Raw genomic sequence first — 24,768 nt, 5'->3', positions numbered from 1 at the left:
GTTTGTTGGAAGACCGGATCAAAATAAAAATGATACCTGATATTTTGGGGTAGCATTTTAAGGCTTGTAAAGGGCCTTATAATTCTTGTTTCAGCTGCACTACAATTTTGTAGATACTATAAATGTTAATCCCAATTTATAGATAAGGGAACTGAGATTCAGAGGAAGTTGAAGTAAATTCTCTATAGTCAAATAGGTAGTCAGTGACAAGGCACATCTTCCTAATTCCAAATTATGTATTCTACCTGCAATATCACACTGCTTCTCCTTAATAAATCCAAACTGGGTTTGGACGATAGGGTACATCTAAGATTAAATTAAATAGGGATAAATGTCAAGTCCTTCACTAATGTTTTGTTTTGTTTTTTTAAGTTACAGGCCTGTACAAACGGTGGCTCGCCAAAGAATTTCAGATGGCCCGCAAAAAATGTAGAAGAAAGTATCTTCTTCATTTTTTGCAGGCCACCCAAAATCCTTTGACATGCCTGTGGGCCTCGCAGGTTGTGCAGGCTTGCTGTAGTATAAGATGTGTTACATGTGGCTAGAGAGGCATCATTATTTAGTGGAAAAAAGCACCGAAAATGAATCAAAGTAATCCTGGCAATGGCACTTGGTCAAATCACCGCCTTTCTGCACTTCAGTTTATCCATCTGTAAAATGAAAGGGTTGGACTCAGTGGCTTCAAAGGTCCTTTCCAGCTCTAAATCTATGATTCAATATGAAAAAGAGTGTAGAGATTTTATTGGACTATAAAAATTAAACGTGAGTCAACAGTGTGAAGTGGCTGTCCCAAAAGTTAATAGGAATTTAGGCCATAAGTGATATAGAGTATAAGAGTGTAGGGTATTTGATCTACTCTGCCTTGCATTTGTCAGACCACATCTGTAATGCTGTGTTTAATTCTTGCTACTCTTTTTAAAAATAGTTCTTGACAATCTGGAGTATATCCAGGGGATGGCAACCAGGATCATCAGGGAACTCAAAAGCATGTATATGAGGAAGGGTATATCTAGCCTGGAGAAGACGACTTGTTGGCAGAAATATGGAGGAAATGGTAGCTATCATGAAATATTTGAAAGAATACCATAAAAAAGAAACTAGATATCATCTCCTTGACTTCAGAGAAAAAAAAATAGTACTAGTTGCACTAAAAACAAATCTTGGCTCAATTTCAGATAGAACTTCCTCACAAAAGTTTATGAAAGTAAAATGAGCCGTCTAGTAGACAGTAAGTTTCCTGTCACTGGAGAGGTTCAATCAAAGCCTTGATGATCACTTGTCAGAGATATTGTACAGTGAATTTATTTGTCAGATAAATAGTTGGATGAGATGATCTATCTCCATGTTTAATTTCATCTCAGGGATTCTATACCAGGGTTACCCACTTTTATTTTTTACTTTTTATTTTTTTATTTGCGTAAGTAGTCTTAAGTACTACAAGTTTTGTTTTGTCCTTAAAGTATTTCCAACATACTAGTGGGAACAGCAAAGATAACGTAGTGTAATATAGCTCCTTGGACCTCTCATAGGGTTGAGGCCCAAATCAATGTCACGTATCTGAAATTATTTGGAAAAAAAGATTTTGCAAAACTAAAACTTAGAAATGGAAACATTCCATTTCAATTTGAACTGTAGTAATTTAAAGTAGATTATAAACCTTTTTGTTATAACTCATATTTATAGTACTTGGAAAAGTACTATAATCATCTTAAAATGAACTGTACTTTATTATAACCTACTATATATTTAAATTTTGATTTTAGAAATTGGCAGCAACATATTCACTGAGTGGTATTAGTATTGACTTGTTGGAGTTACAACATTTGGAAAGCCTTTTCATTTTTTATTTACCCTTGTCTTATTGGAAATCTGATAACCAGAAATTCAGACTTTAAGAAAATGAAAAAGAAAGGAGAGTTTGATCTACCTCCTGACACTTGAAACTGATTATAAATGTCATTCTCAGTCAAGGTTTCTGTAGGTGTTTTTGCCTTCTTTTCTTAACTTGCGCACACTCAGCTCAATTGACACTTCAGAAAAATCCTCAGATTTTGTAGTTGACACTGGGAGGTCAGCCTTATCCCCTGTTGACTCTCCTGTCAGGTTCCCAAAGTAAGCTAAATTATAGGCTTGTTCTCTCCCCGTAAGAGAGGAATGCTAAGACATTGCTATGTGAATACACCATGCTTCTATTAGTGACACATACTGACATTGCTTTGATATTGCTGAGGAAAATGCATGGCAGTCTACAACTTTTTTTTTCACTATGCCCTTAAGGTGGGCTCCTATTTGTATTTATAAGTTCCTTTTTTATTTCCTGATGTTAGTTGGGGCTAATTATTATCACGAATGCTGATACTTAAATAATTAGGAATTTTTGCACTCTGAATAAAAGATTGAGTCTCTAGTATATTCGATGTCAAAGGCCAGGTATCAGGTGAATAAGCAGTGGAATCATAAAAGCTCAGAGCTGGAAGTCTCGTTTGGCGTATAGAAAACTATAGTTTAGAGATGAAGTTATTTCTCAGTATTACACAGTGAATTATCATAAAATCCTAGAAGTTCACAGTTGGAAATCGCCTCAGAAGTCATATGTTCCATTACATACCTAAAATCAGTAATGTTCTCTAAAACTCCCAAATTAATGATCCTCTATGGTATAACCAAGGCTCAGACATTTAATTCCAAATGGTCTTCTCCATTACATCAAGTCACCTGTCATTCAATGTAAATATAGTGTTTGTATTTTGTTTGTAACTTAAGCTGACTATAATTATCCATATTTATTGGAAAGTTTTATTTCCTTTTTGAACATGATTTTTAAAATTACTTTATTAGTTACAACTTTTGCTTACATACTGGGGATAAAATGCAATATTTAAATGTATATCTAGTTTTATAATGAAATTCAATAAGAAAAATATCATTCAACTTAGAGAAATATACTTTATTGCCAACTTTTTAGGAATACATTTCTAGAATAAAGTTTTGTTCATCTAATTCATTAATATGTACTTACACAATCTGTTTGTAAATCCTAGTAAATATTATTATAAGGTTAAGCTGAAAATATATCCTAATCCCTTTTGGAATTGCTTTATTTTTCACTTAGGGGATTTTCATCTACCTTTTAACAATTATTATTTATTTTGGTTTCAAAGGAAATGTTAGGTGAACTCTTCACTCCAGTAGAAACACCTGAAGCACCAAACAGGGGATTTTTTAAAGGCTTATTTGGAGGTGGTGCACAGTCCCTTGACAGAGAAGAACTCTGTAAGTTAATTTATTTTTATTTTAGAAAAAAAAATCAGCAAAAGGAAACATTTAAGCAATATAAAATTTCTTAAACGTATGAAATCCTCCAGGAATAAGGAAGCAATGGTCTCTGTACTCTACCTTGTTTAAATCATATCTGGTATATTGTGTTCAGTTTGGGAGCCTACAGTTTAAGAAAGACACTTTTGGTAACCTGTTGATCATTGGGAAATTATTTTCCATATTTCAAGCCTAAATTTGTCCCTGCAACTTTCTTTCACTTCTGCTCCTTCTTCTGTCCTCTGATGCCAATCAGAAAACATTTAAGTTCTCTTCCACCTGAGAACCCTTTAGATACTTAATCATAGTTATCATGTCCTTCTTGAGTCTTCTTTTCTTCAGGGTAAACATGCTGTTCTTCCAGCCTCATGAAAGAATTAAGGACAAGGCCCTTAATCATCCTGGATGCCCTCCTCTGAACATCCTCTAGTTCATTATAAATTGACGGACAGACATCCTCTAGTTTATTATAAGTTGATGGATTTGACCAAAAATAAAGGGAATAAAATAATCATTGATAGAGAAGTTGTGCAATACAATTGCGCTGTTTCTATATTTTCCTGTCTATCTATAACTGTATTAATTAAGGAAACGTTTGAATTTTGTACACTTAAGTAAGATTGTTATTGTCAAAGGGTCTTTTTCAATATACTTGCTTCAAAACATCTACTACTAGGATAATTTTGTCAATGTAATAGGTTTACATGAATAGTACCAGTTGACCATTCACAAATTTCATGCTTAATGTAAGTACTAATTTTTTAAAAAATTGTGACACCCTCAAACTTGCAAATAAATGGTGACAAGTATTATAAATTGTTTGGAATTTTGAATGACAAGAAAATTTTCTTTTTTTTTAATTTGTTGTTATCAATGAATATTCAGTTGGAGAATCAGCATCTGGAAAGGCATCCAGGAGTCTTGCTCAACACATCCCTGGTCCTGGTGGTATTGAAGGTGTTAAAGGAGCAGCATCTGGTGTAGTTGGTGAACTGGCTCGAGCCAGGTTGGCATTGGATGAAAGAGGACAGAAACTTGGTGATCTTGAAGAAAGGACAGGTGCAATGCTATCAAGTGCAGATTCATTTTCTAAACATGCTCATGAGGTATGCCTAGCGAAAATATATTGACTGAAAGAAACATTCCAGAAATGAAGCTTTTTCTGTGACTGAATATAACAAATTACTGTTTAGTCAAGTAGAAAGAGCCATGGGCTAGGTATCAGGAAATCTTGGCTCTTGCCAGGTCTAGCCCAACACACTAGTAGCGCAAGATACATGAGCACTCTGAGCCTCAGTTTCTTCGACTGTAGAGTGAGAGGGTTTTGCTAAATAATCTGTAAAAACCCTTCCATATCCACTATTCTGTGTCTCCATGATTCTCAGACTCTTTGTGCACATGCATTTTCATGTGTCAGTAGATGGTATTCTGGTACCATATATCTACAAACATATTCTAGAACTTAATTAGACTCAGTATGGTACTAACAAAACATGCAATTTCTCATTGTATAAAGAAATACTTTTAGAGCTTGCCTTATGCCTTCTATAATTTCATCTTCCAGGATTACAAATTACAGTCCATTCATACCCTCTCATCCTGTGTGACTTTTGGCTATGTCCTCCTACAAATCTTTTTTGGAGAAGTTTAGCCAATATTCTAGGTACCTTTCACACTTTTGACATTACTTAGATACCAAAGAACATGTAGGCTGTCCATGAGTTATCACTTTCTCTTGCTATACAAACAGTCCACTTTTTCTCATAATACAATTTTCCTGAGAGTGTGGCCCAAAATAAATCAAAATACAATAAAACATGAATAATGTTAATATGTGGTTCTCTAAGTCAACATGCCGCTCATAGGGATCCTTATGCATGGTGTAGTAGACAGTGTTTCTATTTGAATTTGATACCACTGTTCTAAATCAGTTTTGCTCTTTTCTGTTATATTTCTCTACTTTGGAAGTAGATGTAGTGTTTGTTGGGTGAGGCAGTTTCTAGGCTTTTGATTCTGATCTCTCTGTTGTACTGACCAATTTACATCAGTTAAGTTTATTTAGGAAATGATAATAGTCTGTGTCAGTGTCTTTTGTGAAATTCTCATTTTCTAGCATCGGTACATTGTTCAATTAGGTTAGGTTAGAGTTGCCTCATCTGCATGCAACACAAGGAAATATGTCCAAAATAAACACATAACAAGAACTTGTCTTAAGAGATTTCCTCCTGCTTTTATTTCTCTATAATTTCATAACCTATAAGTAAACCTAGTGTTCTAGTTGAATTTACAAGCTATTGAAGTTTGTAAAGCTTTGAAGCTATATCAGAAATAGTAGCAGGCTGCAGAGTATCAAGACTGATTGATCTCTACTGTTTCAGTCATATCATCATCAATAGAGCTTATCTAGTACTTCAAATAAAAGGATGCAATAAAATTTTTGTTGGATGAATCAATAAGCAAGGACTTCTTAAGCATTGACTTGGGCCTGAGGACATAATAACAAAAATAACACAATCATTTCCCCCAAGTTCTTGGGTGGGGCTGTAGGGAAGATTAAGAGTTGGGCAGACTATGTATAAATAAGCACATACAAAATATATACAAAAGCAATACAACGTAATGGGGAGAATGAATAAATATCAATAGGCATTTATTGAATACCTCCTGTGTAGAGGGTATTACTGTGGTCAGTAGAAGACAGATTACCTTTTTGGTATTTATCCCTAATTCCTTCAACTGTTATTCTTCACCTCGGGGATACCTCCAATCTTGTTACAGTTTTATTTCTCCAGAATCAGGAATTTCCACTCATATTCCCATGTTTTACTCATGCTGAGACTGAAGGTTCAGATACCCCCTGCAGCTACTAGAAATTTGAGAATATATAGTTTCAAATAATTCTGATTCTAAATATTAATATTTTATATTTCTATGAAGCCAAAGCTCTTTTGAGTACATTGGAGAATTTGGGGGGGAGGGGAGGTCTTGGACTGGGTATTGCTTTTTCCAATTATATTGTATAATCTTTTTTTAGAGGCTTAGAGGTATTTGTGCTTATTCTAAAATTTCTGTTGAAAAGTCCCTCTATTCAGACCCATTCCCTCTAAGTGTCTCTTTAATTAGGTAACTAGCCAAATAGTTAGTACTCTATTCCTAGAACACCTGATGCCATCCCTGCCATGGCCCAAAAGGAACTATTTTATTTGTGGTGTCTCCTCACAAATGTGTATACCTTAGTCTTCACTTCTGTAATTGGAAGACAAAAAATGAAGAAAATCTAAGCAAGATCTTATTCCTCCTGAGCTGTGTAAAACCTGACACTTCCCTCCCAATCAAGCTGGCCACCTTCCTTGTATGTCAGTCTAACTAACTCTCACTTTCTTTCTGATCTTTAAAGCATAGGTTGGTGTAAAAGTGAATTTACAACAAATTCTAAAAAACTCTCTAAGAACTATCCTAGCAATCTTGGTACTGTCTCAAGCCTGCATCTTAGATATATAAATTTCCCTTTTATACCCTCTGACTATTCTAAATGTGAATAAAATAGATTTCAAACATTTATACAGTAGTTTTTATGACTTTTTTATACTTTAAACTTTTAATGATAGTGTTGTTACTAACACAAATAAATGAATTTTAAGTTGAAATTTTTATTACTGGCCATTTTCCACACATATATTATTTTTTTCTCTCTCTTTCTCTTTAGATGATGTTGAAGTACAAAGATAAAAAGTGGTACCAGTTTTGAAAGCCAGAATCCAGTTACATCCAACTTTGTCTGGAAGAGGAGGAAAATTCCTTTTTTTCTTTCCATTAATTTCTTTAAGACAGAATTGAAGGGGTATTCATCACTGGATGCTGTTCTTCCCTAGCAATCATGCACTGTTTTTACCTCAGTCATGTGGCTTTAACTGAGGAGCATTGTATTTAAATGCATACACACACAACTGGAGTATCCAAGTATCCCAGCCATGAATTAACAGCTTGAGAACTGAGCAGATCACACAAGACACATGAAGAGGAAAGAGAAAATTGGCACAAAATGGCAATGGCAGGCTTGGATCAGTCCTTTACTAAAATTTCACATGCCTAGAGGTTTTGTGCTATTGTGTCAGCTATCGGTGTTGAGTTTCATTTAAGGAGAGGCAGTAAACCAGGGGTTCTGGAACTAGAACAGTAATATTTGCATCATTGAACTGAACTATTAACAACTGTCATGGTTGGTCATCATTATCAGTAGTGAAAAAGAATTAAACTGTTTACTACCATCTGTTGAGACAAGACAAACTTAAAGTATTGGCTATTGATAAACATACAGTTGACCTGTGGATGGGCTATTCTTGGATCTCTGTTGTTCTATTCCTGTATTCAATCCATACTCTGTCAAGTTCAAAACAAAGAGAGGAGTCACTTTTCATTGAAAAGTGTAAAGAACATGAATGAACTGCTCATATTTCTGGAAATTTCTTTGTAAAATGGCTATGCAGTATGAAAAGTGAAAAACCTCCATTGTGGTGAGGAGAATACTTCAATGTCTGTTGTTTTTGTTCTCATTAACTCAGCTAATGGTAGTTTTGACCAAAAAAGTTATTGGTTAAATTTGTAAAAATGTTAAAATTGGCTAAGGTTTTAATTTATGCTTGAATTTTTTATAAAATGTTTAACCAAATGTACCTTTGCATCTATTTAATTAAAATTGCTAACATGGTTTCATTATTTCAGTAAAATGTGCAGCTCCATAATTAGGGGAGAAAAGACCCTTTATTTGTTACCAGTACACTCAGGTGATGAGCCAGTTAAAACTTACTGCACATACTATCACATGGAAAACACCAAGCATCTAGTGTCAATAATTAACTCTATATGAATCTATTCAATGACCTATTTTCTGTAGAATTAATATATTATAAATCTGTACATGTCCTTTCAAAATTTTAATGAGCCAAAAGAGAAGAAAATGTACATTTTGGTAACTAAATTATTTCCAGTACTAGGATCTAATACCAAACAAGACCAGCAATGAAAAATTAAGTACTGGTTTCCCAGTATAGCATTAAGGACAGGAATGAAATGATTAGATTGGGAAGCAATCTCACATTATTAATACAGACTTAATACAGTGAGATTCTCGATTGCTCTGTTATAGCAGTAAAAGAAAAGCGCAAAATAGCCACACTAAGGTTAATGTTCGTGAAATTAAAATATTTTGTTCTGAAGGCAGTGATTGTCTTGTTTTTTTTTTCTTTAAAGAATAGTCAGAGCACAAATTGATAGTATACACAAGCGATTTTTTTTTCTACTATAGGGTCATTAAGGCATACTTTACAACACCTTAATTGTATAGGGCTCGTTATACATCTTTTTTTTCCTCTTTAACCATTTCATAATGAGACTTTTCTGTTTACATCTCATGAAAAGTGCACTACTGGACAAAAATGTTTACATTCAGGTCAGTTTTAAATATCACTTGATAAAGACATAATATAAAAGAGTTGATTCAAACCAGTTCAAAAACGATGCACGCTTTTTCTGCAGAAAGCTTTTTGGAATTTGTGCAAAGCTCTGGTATTCTATTTAATACTATCCCTATGATGAAAATGTAATAATTCACAAATTGCTTTATTTGTATCATAGTCTTATATCCCACTTTTCTGTGTTATGTTAGCATAAAAGATATTTAGTACCTCTTTGAAAAATAGTTCAACATATGCCATGCAAAAAGTTAACAACAGATTTTGAAAAGTTGACAAGAAGCACTAAGAAAAATATTTTATTGGTTCCCACATGTGTGGATTAATAATATCAGCTATTTAATATGCCACAGGATTATTTTATGACTGTTAATTATTTCATTTGTTGGTTCACCTATCATATATAAGATGAAATAATATTTGTTTGATTTAAAAATGAAGGAAATTTGTTAAATTTTACATGACCTCAAATGGATGCTTGGCTCCTTTTCTTCCTGTCAATGACAGGTGGCAAACTAAAAATTCACTTTAAGATTAGAAAGCTAAATACATTTTTAAACATAATATTGGAACTTTTTCAGGGACCTACTTAATTCAGTTTTTGGTGGGAGAGACAGCCTGTAGTACTGATCACAATTCCTTAACAGTTATTTTACAAAATTCGATACTAGTTTTACGTAATCTTCAGTGAGAGAAACAGGTTGCAGTAATAACAATTCCTTAATGATTAATTTGCAGAAGTTGTTTTTCTTTTAAGAGGCGAAACTACTTATCTTTTTTTGTCTTTAAAAACATGTAAAAAGTTACAAGCAAGCTAAGAAAAAAAAGGGCAGGGAGTAGGTACAACAAAATGTTAGTAAAGCAAAGAATCAGAATAATGAAAATGTTTATTGTGCTTCTTTCATATCTTTCTTAATATTATTCTTTGTCTCATCTGTCCTAACTTACAGATCACTATTCCTTGGTTGATATCTCAAAAAGTAAATGGTTTGTACATGTACTATATGCCCAATTCATCTCATTTTTTTCAAAATGAAAATTCATTCATATATACGAATGTATATGTATGTGTGTATGTGTATACACACATATACTTGGAAAGGAAGTTGTGACACAGATCTCTTGTATTTGCTGGTATTTTAAAAATTCTGTATAGTATGTCTGTATGACATTAGAAAAGGGGGTATCATAATCCCCTAGATTTGCATTTTAGTCAGAGAAAAAAAATTTAATGTTTTTGGGACGAATAACTAAAGACACAATGGAGCTATTGTTGATTTCTCTTAATTTCATTTTTGATGGGAGTACAAGAACTGCTCTTTATCTGTTATATGTAGCTTATTACGTTTAATTACATTCAGTGCTTTCAACTGAACCTTTTTTTTTATTCTGCCAAATTGCAGATTCTTCTAAATGCTATTTGATGTAAATATGTGTGTGTTTCCAACAAGTCTGAAAGTGTTCCATATGTTTAAATATCAGGGGTGGGATGGGGAGGAGGGTGATTATTTGGACAACACCATAGATTTCAGAGTTTTACCCTGATTTGTATTGTATTTACATTTGTGTTTGCTCAAAACACTTTTCACATGACAAATTAGAAAGCTATATCCAAAGGGTTTTTTGGGGTTTTTTTTCTTTTAACTTTTTTTTTTTTTTTTTGCTTAATAAAAAGCACTGATATTACGTGAATTTAAACTTGAATTTTTTTTCTGCACTTTTTTAAGCAATGAAACTTTTTATTATATTTTGATTTTCCACATTTCTTGGTTCAAATGAAATAGCACATGTGTAGAAACACACCAAAATCATAGCCATGCAGCTAGCTTTACTTTTGAAAATTAGGTGATTAAGAGTTTAAAAACATTCGAGAGAAAGTTTTTCAAGGATAAAAAATACATATAAAATCAGTTGCTGCTGTGTCAGCATTTTCAGTCTGAAATTCTTGCAACACTTTCAGATTTGTTTCAAGATCATACAATAATAATGTTATATTTATACATACTGCTAAAGAATATACTTTTAGTTTTCAGAAGAAATTTTTATATATGTACACTTTAATTTAAGAAAAGATGAACTTGTTAAGTTTAAGTCAGAGTACTTAAAAAGTATGTATATTATCCATACAAAAAGTTATGTTTTATGCTTATAATAAGAAATATATTCGTATCTCATATCGAGATACAAGTAATTAAAAAAATAACGTACTTCACTAGAATTCTTTCACACACTTGGCAGGATAATATAGGTCTGGTAACCCCTCTTTTCAGCATTCTCAATTATGACATTTTGGGGGGGGGAATACCCACAAACACACTTAATTGCAAAATCTTTCTCAATAGCTGCAGCTTGCTGTTGGATGCCTACCTTAACTTTTGTTTTAAAATATAAATATATATATGATATATAAATAGTTTTTCAGATATTTTCTTCAGCATTTTTAAAATAAATTTCCAAAAACTAAAACAGAGTTTATGTATTTTTGTCAATGAAGAGATTTCTTTTGTAGCTGATAGAATTTGTTTTTTCAGTTTGATATTTAGTAAATCAGTAAATTTACTGTGTAAATTTTTTTCCAATTTTGATTTTGAAAAGTATAGCACTTTTTTTATCTAAATGGTTTATTTATTCACCTGGGTTGAAATTTATTGCCCATATGTTAAAATTGTTGGATATTTAGAATTTGAAAATGGGTATGACAATAATGTTTGTTTTTATTTACAGCTTTTGTTAATTGAACTTTTCCTGATCTCGAATGATTTCTTATAAAGTGTGACATGGATCATTTTCCCTGTGGACACAAATTACTTCACTGCCACAGAAGTTTCAGGTTCTGTAGACAGAAATGATTTGTTTTGGGGAAATTAAAAGTGAAAAGCTTACAATATTTTTTGAAGACAATTAATCCACTTCAGTCTGTTCCCAGCTCAAATAGTTACAACTTTTGCTTTCCGCTGCTAGTCAAATATTTCACTAAACAATCCTGTAGCTATGTGTTTCTATCTCCACAAACCCCATATGTATATCCTCATTTCCTACATGTATGATATTCCAAGCCAGCAAGTAAGTGTATTTCTGATTTGACTACACCTCAGAGGAATAATGAATGTCAGTTTTGCCAGTATTTTTCACATTTGGATAACAATTGATGAAAATGTATAGTGTATAGATTATGAATAAATCAGTATTAATTTGATGTGGGTTTTTTGGCTCAAGGATGGGAACAAGTTATGATAGAATTGTGTTCATTTGAAACTAGCTTTTTTAAATTGTACTTTCATTATGAATGGTTAAAACATTCAGCTAAAGATATGCACGTTGAAAAATGAAAATAAACATAGCAGAAGGCAACACAAGGGGATATATTATGTTTTAAGTATATCCATTTTTTTTCTTTGTAAATAAACAGTACTATATTACTTTAGACTTGACCTCTACTAAATGTAATAGAACTAAGAGATACATCCTGCTTTCCAGTTATGCAACTGCTTCATTGTAAAAGCACCACCAAAAGTTAATGTGGTAAAGAACAAGAGTAAGTTTTTCTACCGTAGCCCATTCACTGGGCAAGCATGCTTAAAGTAGAGTTCTAGCTTCTGTATACTTTATACTGTACATGCAGATTTTTTTTTAGTTCACTGATATTTCTTTTTTAAGTTGGTCTTGCTAAGCCCCAGTTGCTGTCTTGAAGGTAATTATTGGAATATGCATTTTAAATAAGGTTGCAAATCCATTTGTATAGTTTCATATAAACTACAAGCATACTGTTGCAAACACTGAAATGTGTCAGACTTCATAGTTATCTTACATTCATATAATTGAACTGTGTCATTACAACAAAAGGGTTAAAATAAGATAATGGAATATTTTTGTAAATAAGTACCTGTCCAGCTGGTATTTTAAAAGAAAAAATATGTATAATATATGTTTCTGGAAAAAAATGTTCATATATATGTTTATGAATGTGTCATTATTCTGAAGGAATCTGATTGGGCAAAATAAACTACTCAAATCTCTCCTGAAGCAAAATAACCCCTTTTCTGGACATTTAAGTGTTTTTAGTTTTTTTTTCCTCCTAAATGTGAGCTATAATTCTACCAGAACTGTTAAATTTTAGGCCAAAGAAATATATAGAAATTGCCTATACTAGTAAAGGGAAGAATTGAGACAAGTAATCAAATATTTAGGGGAAAAGAAAGTACTGTTTCTCAAATAGCTGGATACTCAAGGCAAAAGATGTTTGTTAAGATTTTGTCTAGAAACATCCTTTGCTATTGTTATTTAAGACTTTGCTAGTATGTATATATGTGCTCAGAATGCCAATAGCCAATAATAATTCCTGATAAAAGACTTCTGGAAATTGATTGGAGGGGAGGTAAAAAGTTGAAATTAAAGAACCCCAGAGGTATCACTCCTTTTCATGTTATTTCCATTACACTTGGGAAGTTAAAGACTGTGGCAATTATATATCCTTAAATGAATATATTAAAAAGTTGGGGAGGAGCATGGTGTTCTTTTGTAATTTGACCTTTCAACACATGGTGGCAGTCTTGTCATGCTTCTTTCAGCATTAGGGAAGAATCTGACCTCTTAGATTTCGGCCAGATGAAATCTGTAATCTTTTGAAATAGTCCTGTTTTGTGCTAGATTTGTTGACTTCTTTTTGAGTCCTTAGTTCAGTCCTTCAAATATAGATTGGGAAATGAGTTTCAAAGTTATATATCATTAAATGAGAGCTTCACTAATAAGCCTATGCTTGTGCTACCTGGTTTATTGTTTAAAGATCCTTCAGTATCTTTGCAAATGATCTCAGCCATCAAGGAATGATACAGCAACAAATGGGGAAAAGGCTGGATATTTGAATATCTGTTAAAAAGATTCTTCTTGGCTTTGAAAAGAATCAGCATGCCATTACTTAAATGGTATATGTTTAAATTTTAGTGTGTATTCACAGATATCCCAGTATGGCCTAATGTACTAATTATGAAGAAATAAACAACTTCAATATTTAAATGAGTTTTAACAAATATACTGCATTTTTACAATTGAGATAAAGCAGTGAATTATGACCACTTCATATAAATACACAATATTCTGTTGTTGTTCAGTTGTTTCAGTTGTATCCAACTCTTCATACTCCATTTGGAGTTTTCTTGGCAGAGATATTGGAGTGTTTGCCATTTCCTCCTCTAGCTCATTTTGCAGATGAGGAAAGTGAGGCAAACAGGGTTAAGTGACTTGCCCGGAGTCACACAACTAATAAGTGTCAGAGACCAGATTTAAACTCAGAAAGATGAATCTTCCTGACTCCAGACCTAGCACTGTGCCACCTAACTGTCACATAAGTGCATCATAATTTTTTTTTCTTTTCCTGTTTACACTATAATTTTAATGTTCTGTATTAGAAACCATTTTCTTCCCAATGTCAGCACAGCTAAACCAGCTTAGTTTCAATATGTTAATATGGTAAGATGAATGTTTTAACACTTTTACATTAGATTAAGAGACTTTCAAAAGTCAAATTTTAGAACTTTATTTCACATTTTCAAGCTTTATGAATTCATTTTAAATTGATGTTCCTGTGGCCTATATTCTGTACTCTTGGAGTAGAGAAAGGACCTGATTTCAGATACTGTCTGTCATTTACTATCTGTATGACTTTGGACAAGTTACTTCATTTCTCTGGGCTTTTGTTTCATTATCACTAAGGAGGTTGGACCTATAGGACCTTTAAGATCCCAGTTCTAAATCTACCAAAGCCTACAGAAATTCATTTCTGTATAAATCAATCAATTGATTAACTAATTAATCAATTTCTGCCTTGCACTGTGCAGGCACAAGCAAGCTCTGTTAAACATAATGGAATTAAATCTACCATATCTTCCACTGCTACTTTTAAATTAAGGTCAGCTTTTTCTTTATTATTTTCTTTCACAGCATGTCATGTTTTTTAAAAGTTCTCAAATTCATTATTTTTTCTTACTAAATGCCTGACTTTGAGTGTTGGGATAGAATAGTCCAATTATACATACTGAATTAAAAGTGAAAGGCAAACATCTCAGAATTTGGGCTTTTGGTATACTCTTACATACCAGCTTTCTTAATATTACTGAATCTTAAGAGATTTCTGTGATCCATGAAAGATCTGAAGTATTATAATTGGCAAAATACCTTGGTGTATAATGCTACTCTTGGTTAATGGTGTTGCTCTCAAATTCATTATTTCTCTCCAAGCTTCACTATAACTTTTGATTTATTTTCCTTTTATTGTTTCTGTCTTTCAGTGTGACTTTTTGTCCCTCTCTCTTGACTCCCTTTCCTAAAATTAAAAAAAAACTGTCTCATTAAAAATAAAACCAACTTCATTAAATTTCCTTACTGTCCAGACACTCCCGGAATGCGTGAAAACACACATACACATTCATCAGGGTTCTGGGTTTGTGTTTAATAGAAAGGGTAGGTCTCTATTAACAAAACAATACCAACTCAGAAGAGAAAGTTTGTAAGGGGAGATTTAGAGAAGTGTAAGAGTACAAGAGAACCATGGTTCAAAAAGTACTATCTAGTGACTATTATGATTGACCCCATCATCAAATTTAGTCAGCAATCAATTAAGTTCAATAATTGCTCAAATTTGCATATATTAGTAAGAAGACAGTGTGGGATAGTAGATAAAGGATTGTCCAAATCAGAAAAATTTTCAAGTCCTACCTCCATGGTGTTTGAGGTCTTAGGTCAATGCACCAGACAACTCTCTAAAGAGGCACTAGGAATTCCTGAATCAGCCTTTCTTTGCGCACATACACATTCAATTGCATATATTTTTTTTCACAAATACCATGCTAATTTTATGTGTATATATAAATCAACCCATCGATATATTACATTCTAATGACTTCCTGTTTTTAGAACATTTTGTTGGAAATATTGTTCATGTGCTCCATCTGGTGGCCAAAAATATGCTTGGTTGATAAACTGAATTACTAGTTACTTAGAACTGTCTTCTGTTTTAAATCCCAAATGTTATTTAAACTGCAGTTTCCTATGCAAAGAACATCAAGAGTCAAAAAACCTGGGCTCTCTCTAGCCCCGATTTTGCCACAAATTATATGCATGGATTCTTGGGCAAGTCCTTGAAACTCTTTCAATTTCCTAGTCTGTAAAACAATAACACCAGCCCTACCTACCTCACAGGGTTGTTGTGAGGATAAAATAAAATGAGATTATATAAGAATACTTGAAAATATAAAAAATAAACAGATACAGTGTGTTACTAAATTTTTTAAAAAATATTAATGCCTCAGAATCTGTGTGCCTGAAAAATATGTAATATATGTACAAGTAATTTGCTCATGTCTGACTTGAAGCAGGGAAGAACAATTAGCAAATTCAGTAATGAAGGTACTGACCATTGGCAAAGATAAACATGGATTTATTTTTGATAGTTTTTCCTTTTAATCTGTCATCATTATCTGAAGCGAGCTGGAATTTAATGCATTGAATTTTTGCTTGCATTGCAATGCTTTAGGGACAGCTGTAATCAGAGGTGTGGTCTTATTCAAACTAACAAGTAATTATCAAAACAGAACTAGAAAAAGGAATACCAGTACCTTATATGTTATAGACACCAACAAATATTTGTTGAGTGAATCCCATTTTATCAATTTTGTTAAGTTGTGCTTTTTTGCTCCATTGTGCCACTGCTCAGTTTTTATCCATGATATATCATAGCATAACAGCTAAAGGGGATCTTAGGCATAATCTAACCCAGTCTCCAAAATTTACAAATGAAGGAACAGGCCCAGAGAGGAAAAAGGACAATACTTTAAACATCAAACATAGTTTTAAAAGATGGCTCAAAATGTTTCTGATTAACTAAAAATGGGCAGGAATGAATTAGGATTCCTATTCTTGTGTAATTAGAACAAACCATGCTTAAATTTTCTTTTTACCCTGTTCAAACAGATTCACAAACTCTGACTGGAGGCTCTTACAAATGGGGTACTTGCCTAATTCTAATTTTTAGATTTTTGGTTTGAGCCTAAATTCTCCTCTGTTTTACTAAATACAAACTTACCTGCCTTTGATTCATCAGCTCATCAATCATCCAAAGAAATGAAGGACACATGAAAAGATACATGGGCCTTGGTAAATTGGGTGAGCCCATTGTAAATATATATATATATATATATATATATATATATATATATATATATATATACTGATTTTGTATCATGGACTATTTTTGAGAACTAAAATATTACTCTAGTAAAATATGCTTAAACTTTATTCCATTATCAGTATGCCTGCTTGATTAAAGCATACATGTCAGTTTTAAATTTTTATCAATATATCCAAGGTGGGGGGAGGGTTGAAGAATCAACATTGAAAGAGACCAATGCTGGGACCAATCTAATCCAAACAATACCTGAAGGAATCCCTGTTTCAACATTCTGGCAAGTAGTCATTCAGTTTTTGCTTGAGGTGGTTCATTTTATTGTGGGCCATCTATAATTGTTGGGAAGTTTTCCCTTGCCTTAAGTCTTAATTTGCCTCTTTGTAACTTCTACCCATGATGCAAAACAGAAAAAGTCTAATCCTTCCACTTTACAGCCCTTCAAATACTTGATTTGGATATCCCTCTAAGTCTTTTGTTTCTTCTGACCAGTACCTATTTATTATATTTATTAACCTATTTCTTATAATCATCAAAGCTTAATCTCATATAGGAAAAAGAGGGGAAAATTTGCAGAAAATAGTTTTTTAATAAATGTGAACTGCCAGATATGCAAAAAAATGCTTCACTAGAGAATTGTTTAAAAAAACATACCATTCAACAGTAATTTTGTGAGTTTATTATTATGGCTTGCTACATTCATAATCTAATCCATAGGAAGTACTCCATTGGCTACATCGCAATTCTGCCACAACATTCTCATCCATATGCTTACCTATGTTGCCTAGGGAGGACCTAATTCTCTGAAAGACTTATGGTTCTTTTAATATCGTAACACACTTTTTACTCCTTTTTCATATATATATACATATATATATACACGTATATATGTAACTATATATACGCACATATATATGTGTAAATGTGTGTACGTGTATCCTCAAGGGTGTCTTTTATGCTACTTCTTGTATGTAAGTCATCCTTAGTTATATGACACTATATTTACATCCACCATATTCTGTCCCCATCACCTTTTGGCATCCCCTGCATTTATTGTGAGTATCATAATATAAATTTAGAGTGGGAATATACCTTTCAGATCACCTAGAGTAAGTTCCTTATTTTATAGATTAGAAAACAGAGCCCCAGAGAAGTGTCTTGCACAAGGTCACAAGAGCAGTATGGAGCAAAGTTGGATATATAGCAGACCCAGGATTATAAGCCAGGTCCTTTGATTCCACCAGTGCAAGTCTTCATCATGCCATGCTAACTTTCTAATATTCTGAGAATATTGTATTTCATGTTTTCTAACCGTATAGTATCAGTGGAAGAAAACTGATGTTAAATAGATAACCTGTTGCACCAGTGAGTAGTTTAAGATTATTATAAAGTATTGTACACACAAAAAGGTCTACCCCTATCTCTTCCCACTCAGTTTTGGACTCAGCTAATTATTCATTTGATGCACATGTTCAATATTACACATGGACTTAATCAGTGGACTTTGCAGCTATTTTACATAACGTGGAAAACATACTTTTTCATCCATTTTATCTTTCAAAGACATATGTCTAATCCTTTCAAGTATTCCAAGGCTCATTGAAATTAAGAGCATGGCATCCATGGATGGGAATGTTTAGAAGAAAGAAAAAGAACCCTTTGCAACAAAACAGCCTCCATGACACTGCTACTTAGGTGAGCATATATCCTTGTCTTATGGCACTGGAAGTATGTGTGTATATATATATATATATATATATATATATATATATATATATATATATATATATACTGGAAATATATATATATGTGTGTGTGTATACACATATGTATACACACATATATGTGTATATATATTCACATCTGCTTTACAGTCATATGATGTAATAAGAGCTTTTAAAGTAGGATTTTGCTTCATGGAGTCAAATGCTTTTGTGAAATCAAACAGTAAACATGGTGGTATCTTTTATTCTCTATGACTGTCCTTAAGATAGGTAATCTTTTAGAAAATTGCGATAGGTTATCTTTTAGAAAATCACCTACAAAATACCAGTTTGTTTCCTGTTCATATTCTCATTAATAATATCCTCAATGAGTAGATAGGTTTTTTTTCTCAAATACAGTCACTCAAAAGAGAGCAGCCTAACAATGTACACAGTAGATGAATGCCTAATGCCCACACATTTCATTAGGTTGGTGGGGCAGCCTGTTCAGTAGTCTATACAGTTGGATGATGACATGGGACAAGGATTGAATAGGAGCAAAAGTTAAAAATTGTGCAGTGTTTTTAATGATCCCAATCTTCTCTGTCACAAAACCCAACTTCTTAAAACATCAATGGCTGTGAATCGTGGTACCACCTCCAAAGAATCAAACTGGATTTATCCCAAAGGGCAATGATAATACGTATTGTGAGAATAAGTGGGCTAAAGTAAATATGTAACAGTGGATTGATTACCTATGCACAAAAAATGAGTTGAAAGATATCTTCCATGAAATTTAAGGTGGAACAGTCATGTAGCAGGAATGATGGAGAACAAGAACTGTACTGGTACCAACTAAATATTAAGGGACCTAGAGAAAGATCACCAGCACCTTGAGTGGATCTTCTAAGCAGAAGTTATGAGTGAATACAGACACAAATCACAGCGGGTGAAAAGCGTGAGTGAGTTGCAAGTTAACCCTTTTGAAGGAATAACCAGACCAATGAATTCATTGAAATATGTGTTAAAATCTGGTCAAGTCTAGTTAGTCCTAACTATGTCTTTTTAGACATCATTACTGTTCCTCCTATAGTATGTTGGATAATAATGTAATAAAGTATAAATGTTAGTTATGGTTAAGGATAGAAACACTAGTAAATCCTGTTCTTTGAAAATCAGAACATTTTTCTATCTCTATTCTTATCTCTTATTCTCTATAATGCTACTTATTAAAAATTCATTCCAGTGCAATAAGCTAGATTTACTTTTATAATAACATAATTTGATTTTATCCTTATTGCTCTTCAAAACCTAGAACAGGCACCTCCAGCACCAGGCACCAAAGGGATAATTTTCACAATGATAGTACGTATTTTTGAGGACCATTTCCCTCACCAAGATTGTAAAGTAAACAAAGTTTGTATTTAGTGACTAACTCGATCTCTACACCAATACACAGAGCCTCTTGCTCTACTTCATCTTCATATCCAGCCCTGCTCCAAAATTAATCTTCCCAATAATAATAATTGTCATTCGCTCAGTGAAGTTGATATGAACTAGTAAAAAAGCAATCTCATTATCTGTTTAAAGTAATTCATTTTACCGAGTTAATTACAACAGGAGGAATAATGTAATCCTTCCAAGGGTATTCCAATTTTAAAAGAGGACCAACATTCCTATTTCCCCAAACAAAAAGAGGTCAGTACATTTACACCCCATTTTGAAAAGTAGACTTAAATTATAAAATAATAAGTTATAAAATAATGCATAAGCTTTGAACCTGAGATCATTGTATTATCAAATCAAGTCAAATCACACATTCAGTACCTACTATGTCCCAGGAACCATTCTAAGAAATAGGTATAGAAAGAAAGAAAAAAAAACAGTCCCTGTCCTCAAGGAGTAGAGACAAAAGCAAACAACTAATATATATAGGATAAATTGGAAGCAATCTCAGAGGAAAGACACTGAGATTAAGGAGAACTGAGAATGACTTCTAGCATAAGGAAGGACTTCAACTGACCCTCCATAGCAATTTTTCCTTTTTTTCTTGAAGGAGAGCTAAAGAAATCTAGCTTATGTAGCCAAGCAGGCTAAATAAACCCAATATCTGGTTTGGTGGAAATTAGATAAATCCATATGGCAATGAGTAACGTGCTTCAACGGATCCATGATCTAATTGGTATGAATACTCTTGCTGCTACAATCCATGTGCTCATTCTATGCATTTTTGTCAATATATTTCTGTAAATTGTTGATAAAAGGTCTCCATGAAGGACTAGGGATATGTACAGTGGCTTAGCATCTGCCAGGCAGGGCCTCTAATGGTAGGTTGGAGGGTGAAGCCATAGCAGCAGCAGGAGCAGCAAGTTGGAAAATGACCTATATGAAGATGAGGATGAAAAGTCATAGGGAAAGGGTGAGATCAGTGCTTCCATCTTTTTTAAAACTACATTTGAAATAGAGATTTTTAGTGGATTTTTTTCCTTACAAAATAATGGCTAAACAACTCTTTTGTGGTGGCATAGAATTGGAAATTGAGAAGATGCCCATCAATTGCAGAATGGCTGAACAAGCTGTGGTATATGCATATAATGGAATACTATTGTGCTATAAGAAATGATGAGCAGGCGGACTTCAGAAAAACCTGGAAAGACTTAACATGAACTGATGCTGAGTGAAGTGAGCAGAACGAGGAGAACGTTGTACACGGTAACAGCAACATTGTGTAATGATCAACTTTGAGAGATTTGGCTCTTCACAGCAATACAATGATCTAAGAAATTCCAAAAGACTCATGATGGAAAATGCCACCCACATCCAGAGAAAGAACTATGGAGTCTGAATGCAGAGCAAAGCAGACTATTTCACTTTTTTTTCCTTCCTCATGATTCTTCCCTTTTGTTCTGATTCTTCTCTTATAACATGATTAACATGGAAATGTATTTAATCTTATTGTACATATATAGCCTATATCAGATTGCTTGTTGTCTTGGGAAGGGGGAGGAGGGAGGGAGAGAGATAAAAATTTGAAACTCAAAATCTTATAAAAGTGAATGTGGAAAACTAAAATAAATAAAAAAAATTAAGAAGAAAAATAAATAAACATTGTGACTGTAAGTGCTCAAAAAAGAATGACTAAAGTGCCAAAATGACGATAGGAATAAGGTGTCCAGCTTTGTTAGGTTTATACTAAAGCGATAATGCCACAGGTGTCAAGATTTTAATTTAATTTTTTATGCTCCTTGTTCAGCAATATATAATCATGGTTTGAAAGATGCAAATGTAGCTGAATGAAACTACTGAAAGACTAGCTCCAAGATACGGCCTCTGGTGGCACCTTTTCTTCCCTTTTCATGTCTTTATGTGATTCCTCCATTTGCATCTATAAATGATGAGGCTTAGCTAGGTTTTGTCTCAAACTCTGCAAGCTCATTTTCCCCTCCATTGCCTTTTACTGTCTGAAACCCTAGCATCATGATGTCATCAGCAAGTCTTGCAATAGAGATCAGAGTTTGGCTAATGAAGGCGGAAAAGAACAGAACTGATTATCCCAGGCTACAGTTGTCTCTGCCTGTGGGACTTGGCTTTGAACCTAACCACCCCTTTGGCCAATGTTCTCTCCTCTCAGCTCCCTCCCTTCTCTCGCATGGTGGTTTGAGGAATGGGAATAAAAGATCACTTAGCCTCAGGCACACACTTTGGCTACTAACAACAGCTTGCATCGTTTAGGAGAAAAAGAAAAATTCCCAAACCAGCTTGTGATCTGCCTCTTGGGACATTTATATAAATTATTAATAAATAATCATAAACCATATCTTTGCTAAATCCCCAAGCCACATTAAACGCCTAGACGATTGAAATGAGGTCTGTCCTTCTGTTCTAGTTAGCTTATGTGTATTCAAATACATGACCAGGGTGTGCTGGCAATGCAACACTTGTGACTTTTTTATTTGTTTTATAAACAGAAAACCAGAATAAAGAAACAGTCAAGACAACTTGTTTTTATAGCATCTGATAGCCCACCAGGCACAGGGAGAAAAAGCTATACAGGATTTAAACTTCTGCCACTTTTCCAGAGATCTTAAAGGGTGGTCACATTACAAGAGGTCCCCTCAACTGTGCTTTCTTGAAACAGCTCAGCTCATCAAGTCCAAAGGCTGACACAGATGATGCCAATGTCCCTTGTCAGCATAGCTTTACCTAGTTTAATACAAATGGCACAAGAGAATCCCTCTACATCTGAGGTGGGAAGAGGAAAATGCCTCCAAAACACTGAATCATATTTTCAAGGGGCCCCTCTGAATTAACTGCTATGATCACATTATCGATTTTAGTGTGGGTCATCCAAGGTCATGTACAGATGAAGAAACTAAGTCCCAATACATTATGTAACTTGCCCAAGGACACATAGGTGGTAAATAGCAATGCCATATTCAAATTTAGGTCTTCTGGCTACAAATGCTGTGTGTTTTCAACTTCTGCTGTCTCTTTCACCCAGTTATGATGGTAGCCCTCAGAGCTTTTTGATACATTCTCATCTAACTCCCATTGATAAGTCAGGCTCCCAGAACTAGGATGTCTCCATCAATCCTTGAGTGTTTAAATTGACTTCCTTTGATTCAGGAGTTCTTAACCTGGAGTCCACAGGGAGTTCATGAACTCAGGTGAGAAAAAAAATATATATATATATATCTTTATTTCAATTAATTGGCTTCCTTTATAATCCTGAGTGTTTTATTTTATGCATTCAAAAACATTATTCTAAGAAGGAATCAATAGACTTCACCAGACTTCCAAAGTGATCTATGACACACACATAAAAAAATGTTAAGACCTCCTTGCTCTAATACCATTGGCTTAAGCCCCAACTATCAGTTGAGAGTTAGTTTAGTCAGCCAGCCTTAAGTAGTATCTATTAAGGCAGTACAATAGGAGCAACTAATACAAAATATCGTATACACACATGCAAACATACCAACATCTGTGACAACTCTCCCACAAGCACATACTGACTCCAGGGTAAAATGAGCTCAAGCTTAGACAGCACATATGGCAAAGGAGTAACTCACAGCTCACGGTTGACATTCATAGGGCATTCGAGAAAATCCCATTTATCATGCCGACTCTGTGTCTGGTTTGGTTCCTGATAATGACATTGCCACAAGATGACCCAGAGATACCATTTAAGGCATGGATGAGAAAGTGGGAAATCCCAGATCTTCCAGACCCCTCAAGGCTAGAATGTTCTCCTCTAGTCCAAGAGTAGAGAGATGGGAAGGACACTTGGCCAAAGCTTTCCTTTTCTTCCTATCTCCCCATCTTCTCACTCTACCCCAAGTCCACTCACATGTTCCAATTTCTGTAATTCTTCTTCCTTATCCACTTACTTGAAAATGTATAGTTGATACATGAAGATATTAAAAAGTTTCTCAGCTTGTTGGTACAGATTTCTTGTCTAGCATTATTTCACTTCATCCAATGGCTTCCAAATACTTTAGTTTTGGCTTAATATTTTTGGATGGGTTGATTGAGACACTCTTACCTAGTTAATATACCAGTGCTAAGCTGGAGTACAAGTTTTCAAAAAATGGTCTTGTACAAACTTCTGTTGTCCTTGGTTGTCGTATCTTTGCTTCATTAGAACATAGTTTTGTTGGTGGACATAGTTCTCGATATCTTTTGATCTTTCATCCTTGTGGTGACTACTTTGACTCAATTAAATTTCTCAAGAAATTGGGATGAGGTTATACTTTGTGTATTTCCTATTTTTTTTTTCATTTTTCCTTTAGGTTAGGTTGAGATGGCTAAACTCACACAGTGTCTCAGTTTGAACCTTGCCCTAAGCAATCAATGCCCTAACTACAGACAGATAATTGATTCTGAGACAGCGCTCCTATCTGTAACCACCCATTCTATTTATGTTGAAGTGTAATTTATTTCTTTTTTGTGACTGTTCTTTAATATTCAACATATATCATTGCCTTTAAAATCTCTTCTGGAAGAAAATAGTGATGATATAGAGGCATGAGGCTTCTAAGTTGTCACCAAATGTTTATCCTGTTACATTTCTTGTCTTGATCCTGAAACACATTTTCCTTGT

The 24,768-nt window shown here is 33.8% G+C and overlaps 1 protein-coding gene across 2 annotated transcripts in view; it reads left to right on the top strand.

Moving 5' to 3' along the window:
• Positions 1–8,031, top strand: part of STXBP5 (syntaxin binding protein 5) — a 214,002-nt gene extending 205,971 nt beyond the window's left edge. For both annotated transcript variants that reach the window (XM_036767272.1, XM_036767271.1), the window contains 3 exons: positions 3,162–3,273; positions 4,201–4,421; positions 7,022–8,031. In XM_036767272.1, the coding sequence (XP_036623167.1) occupies positions 3,162–3,273; positions 4,201–4,421; positions 7,022–7,063 (375 nt within the window). In that variant the 3' untranslated portion in view covers positions 7,064–8,031. The remainder of the gene's footprint in view (positions 1–3,161; positions 3,274–4,200; positions 4,422–7,021) is intronic.
• Positions 8,032–24,768: the final 16,737 nt, after the last annotated feature.

The sequence above is a fragment of the Trichosurus vulpecula genome, chromosome 7 (genome assembly GCF_011100635.1).
Source record: "Trichosurus vulpecula isolate mTriVul1 chromosome 7, mTriVul1.pri, whole genome shotgun sequence".
NCBI lineage: Eukaryota > Metazoa > Chordata > Mammalia > Diprotodontia > Phalangeridae > Trichosurus > Trichosurus vulpecula.
Note: the sequence above shows the minus strand (reverse complement) of the source record. Positions and strands in the feature narration are given on the sequence as shown.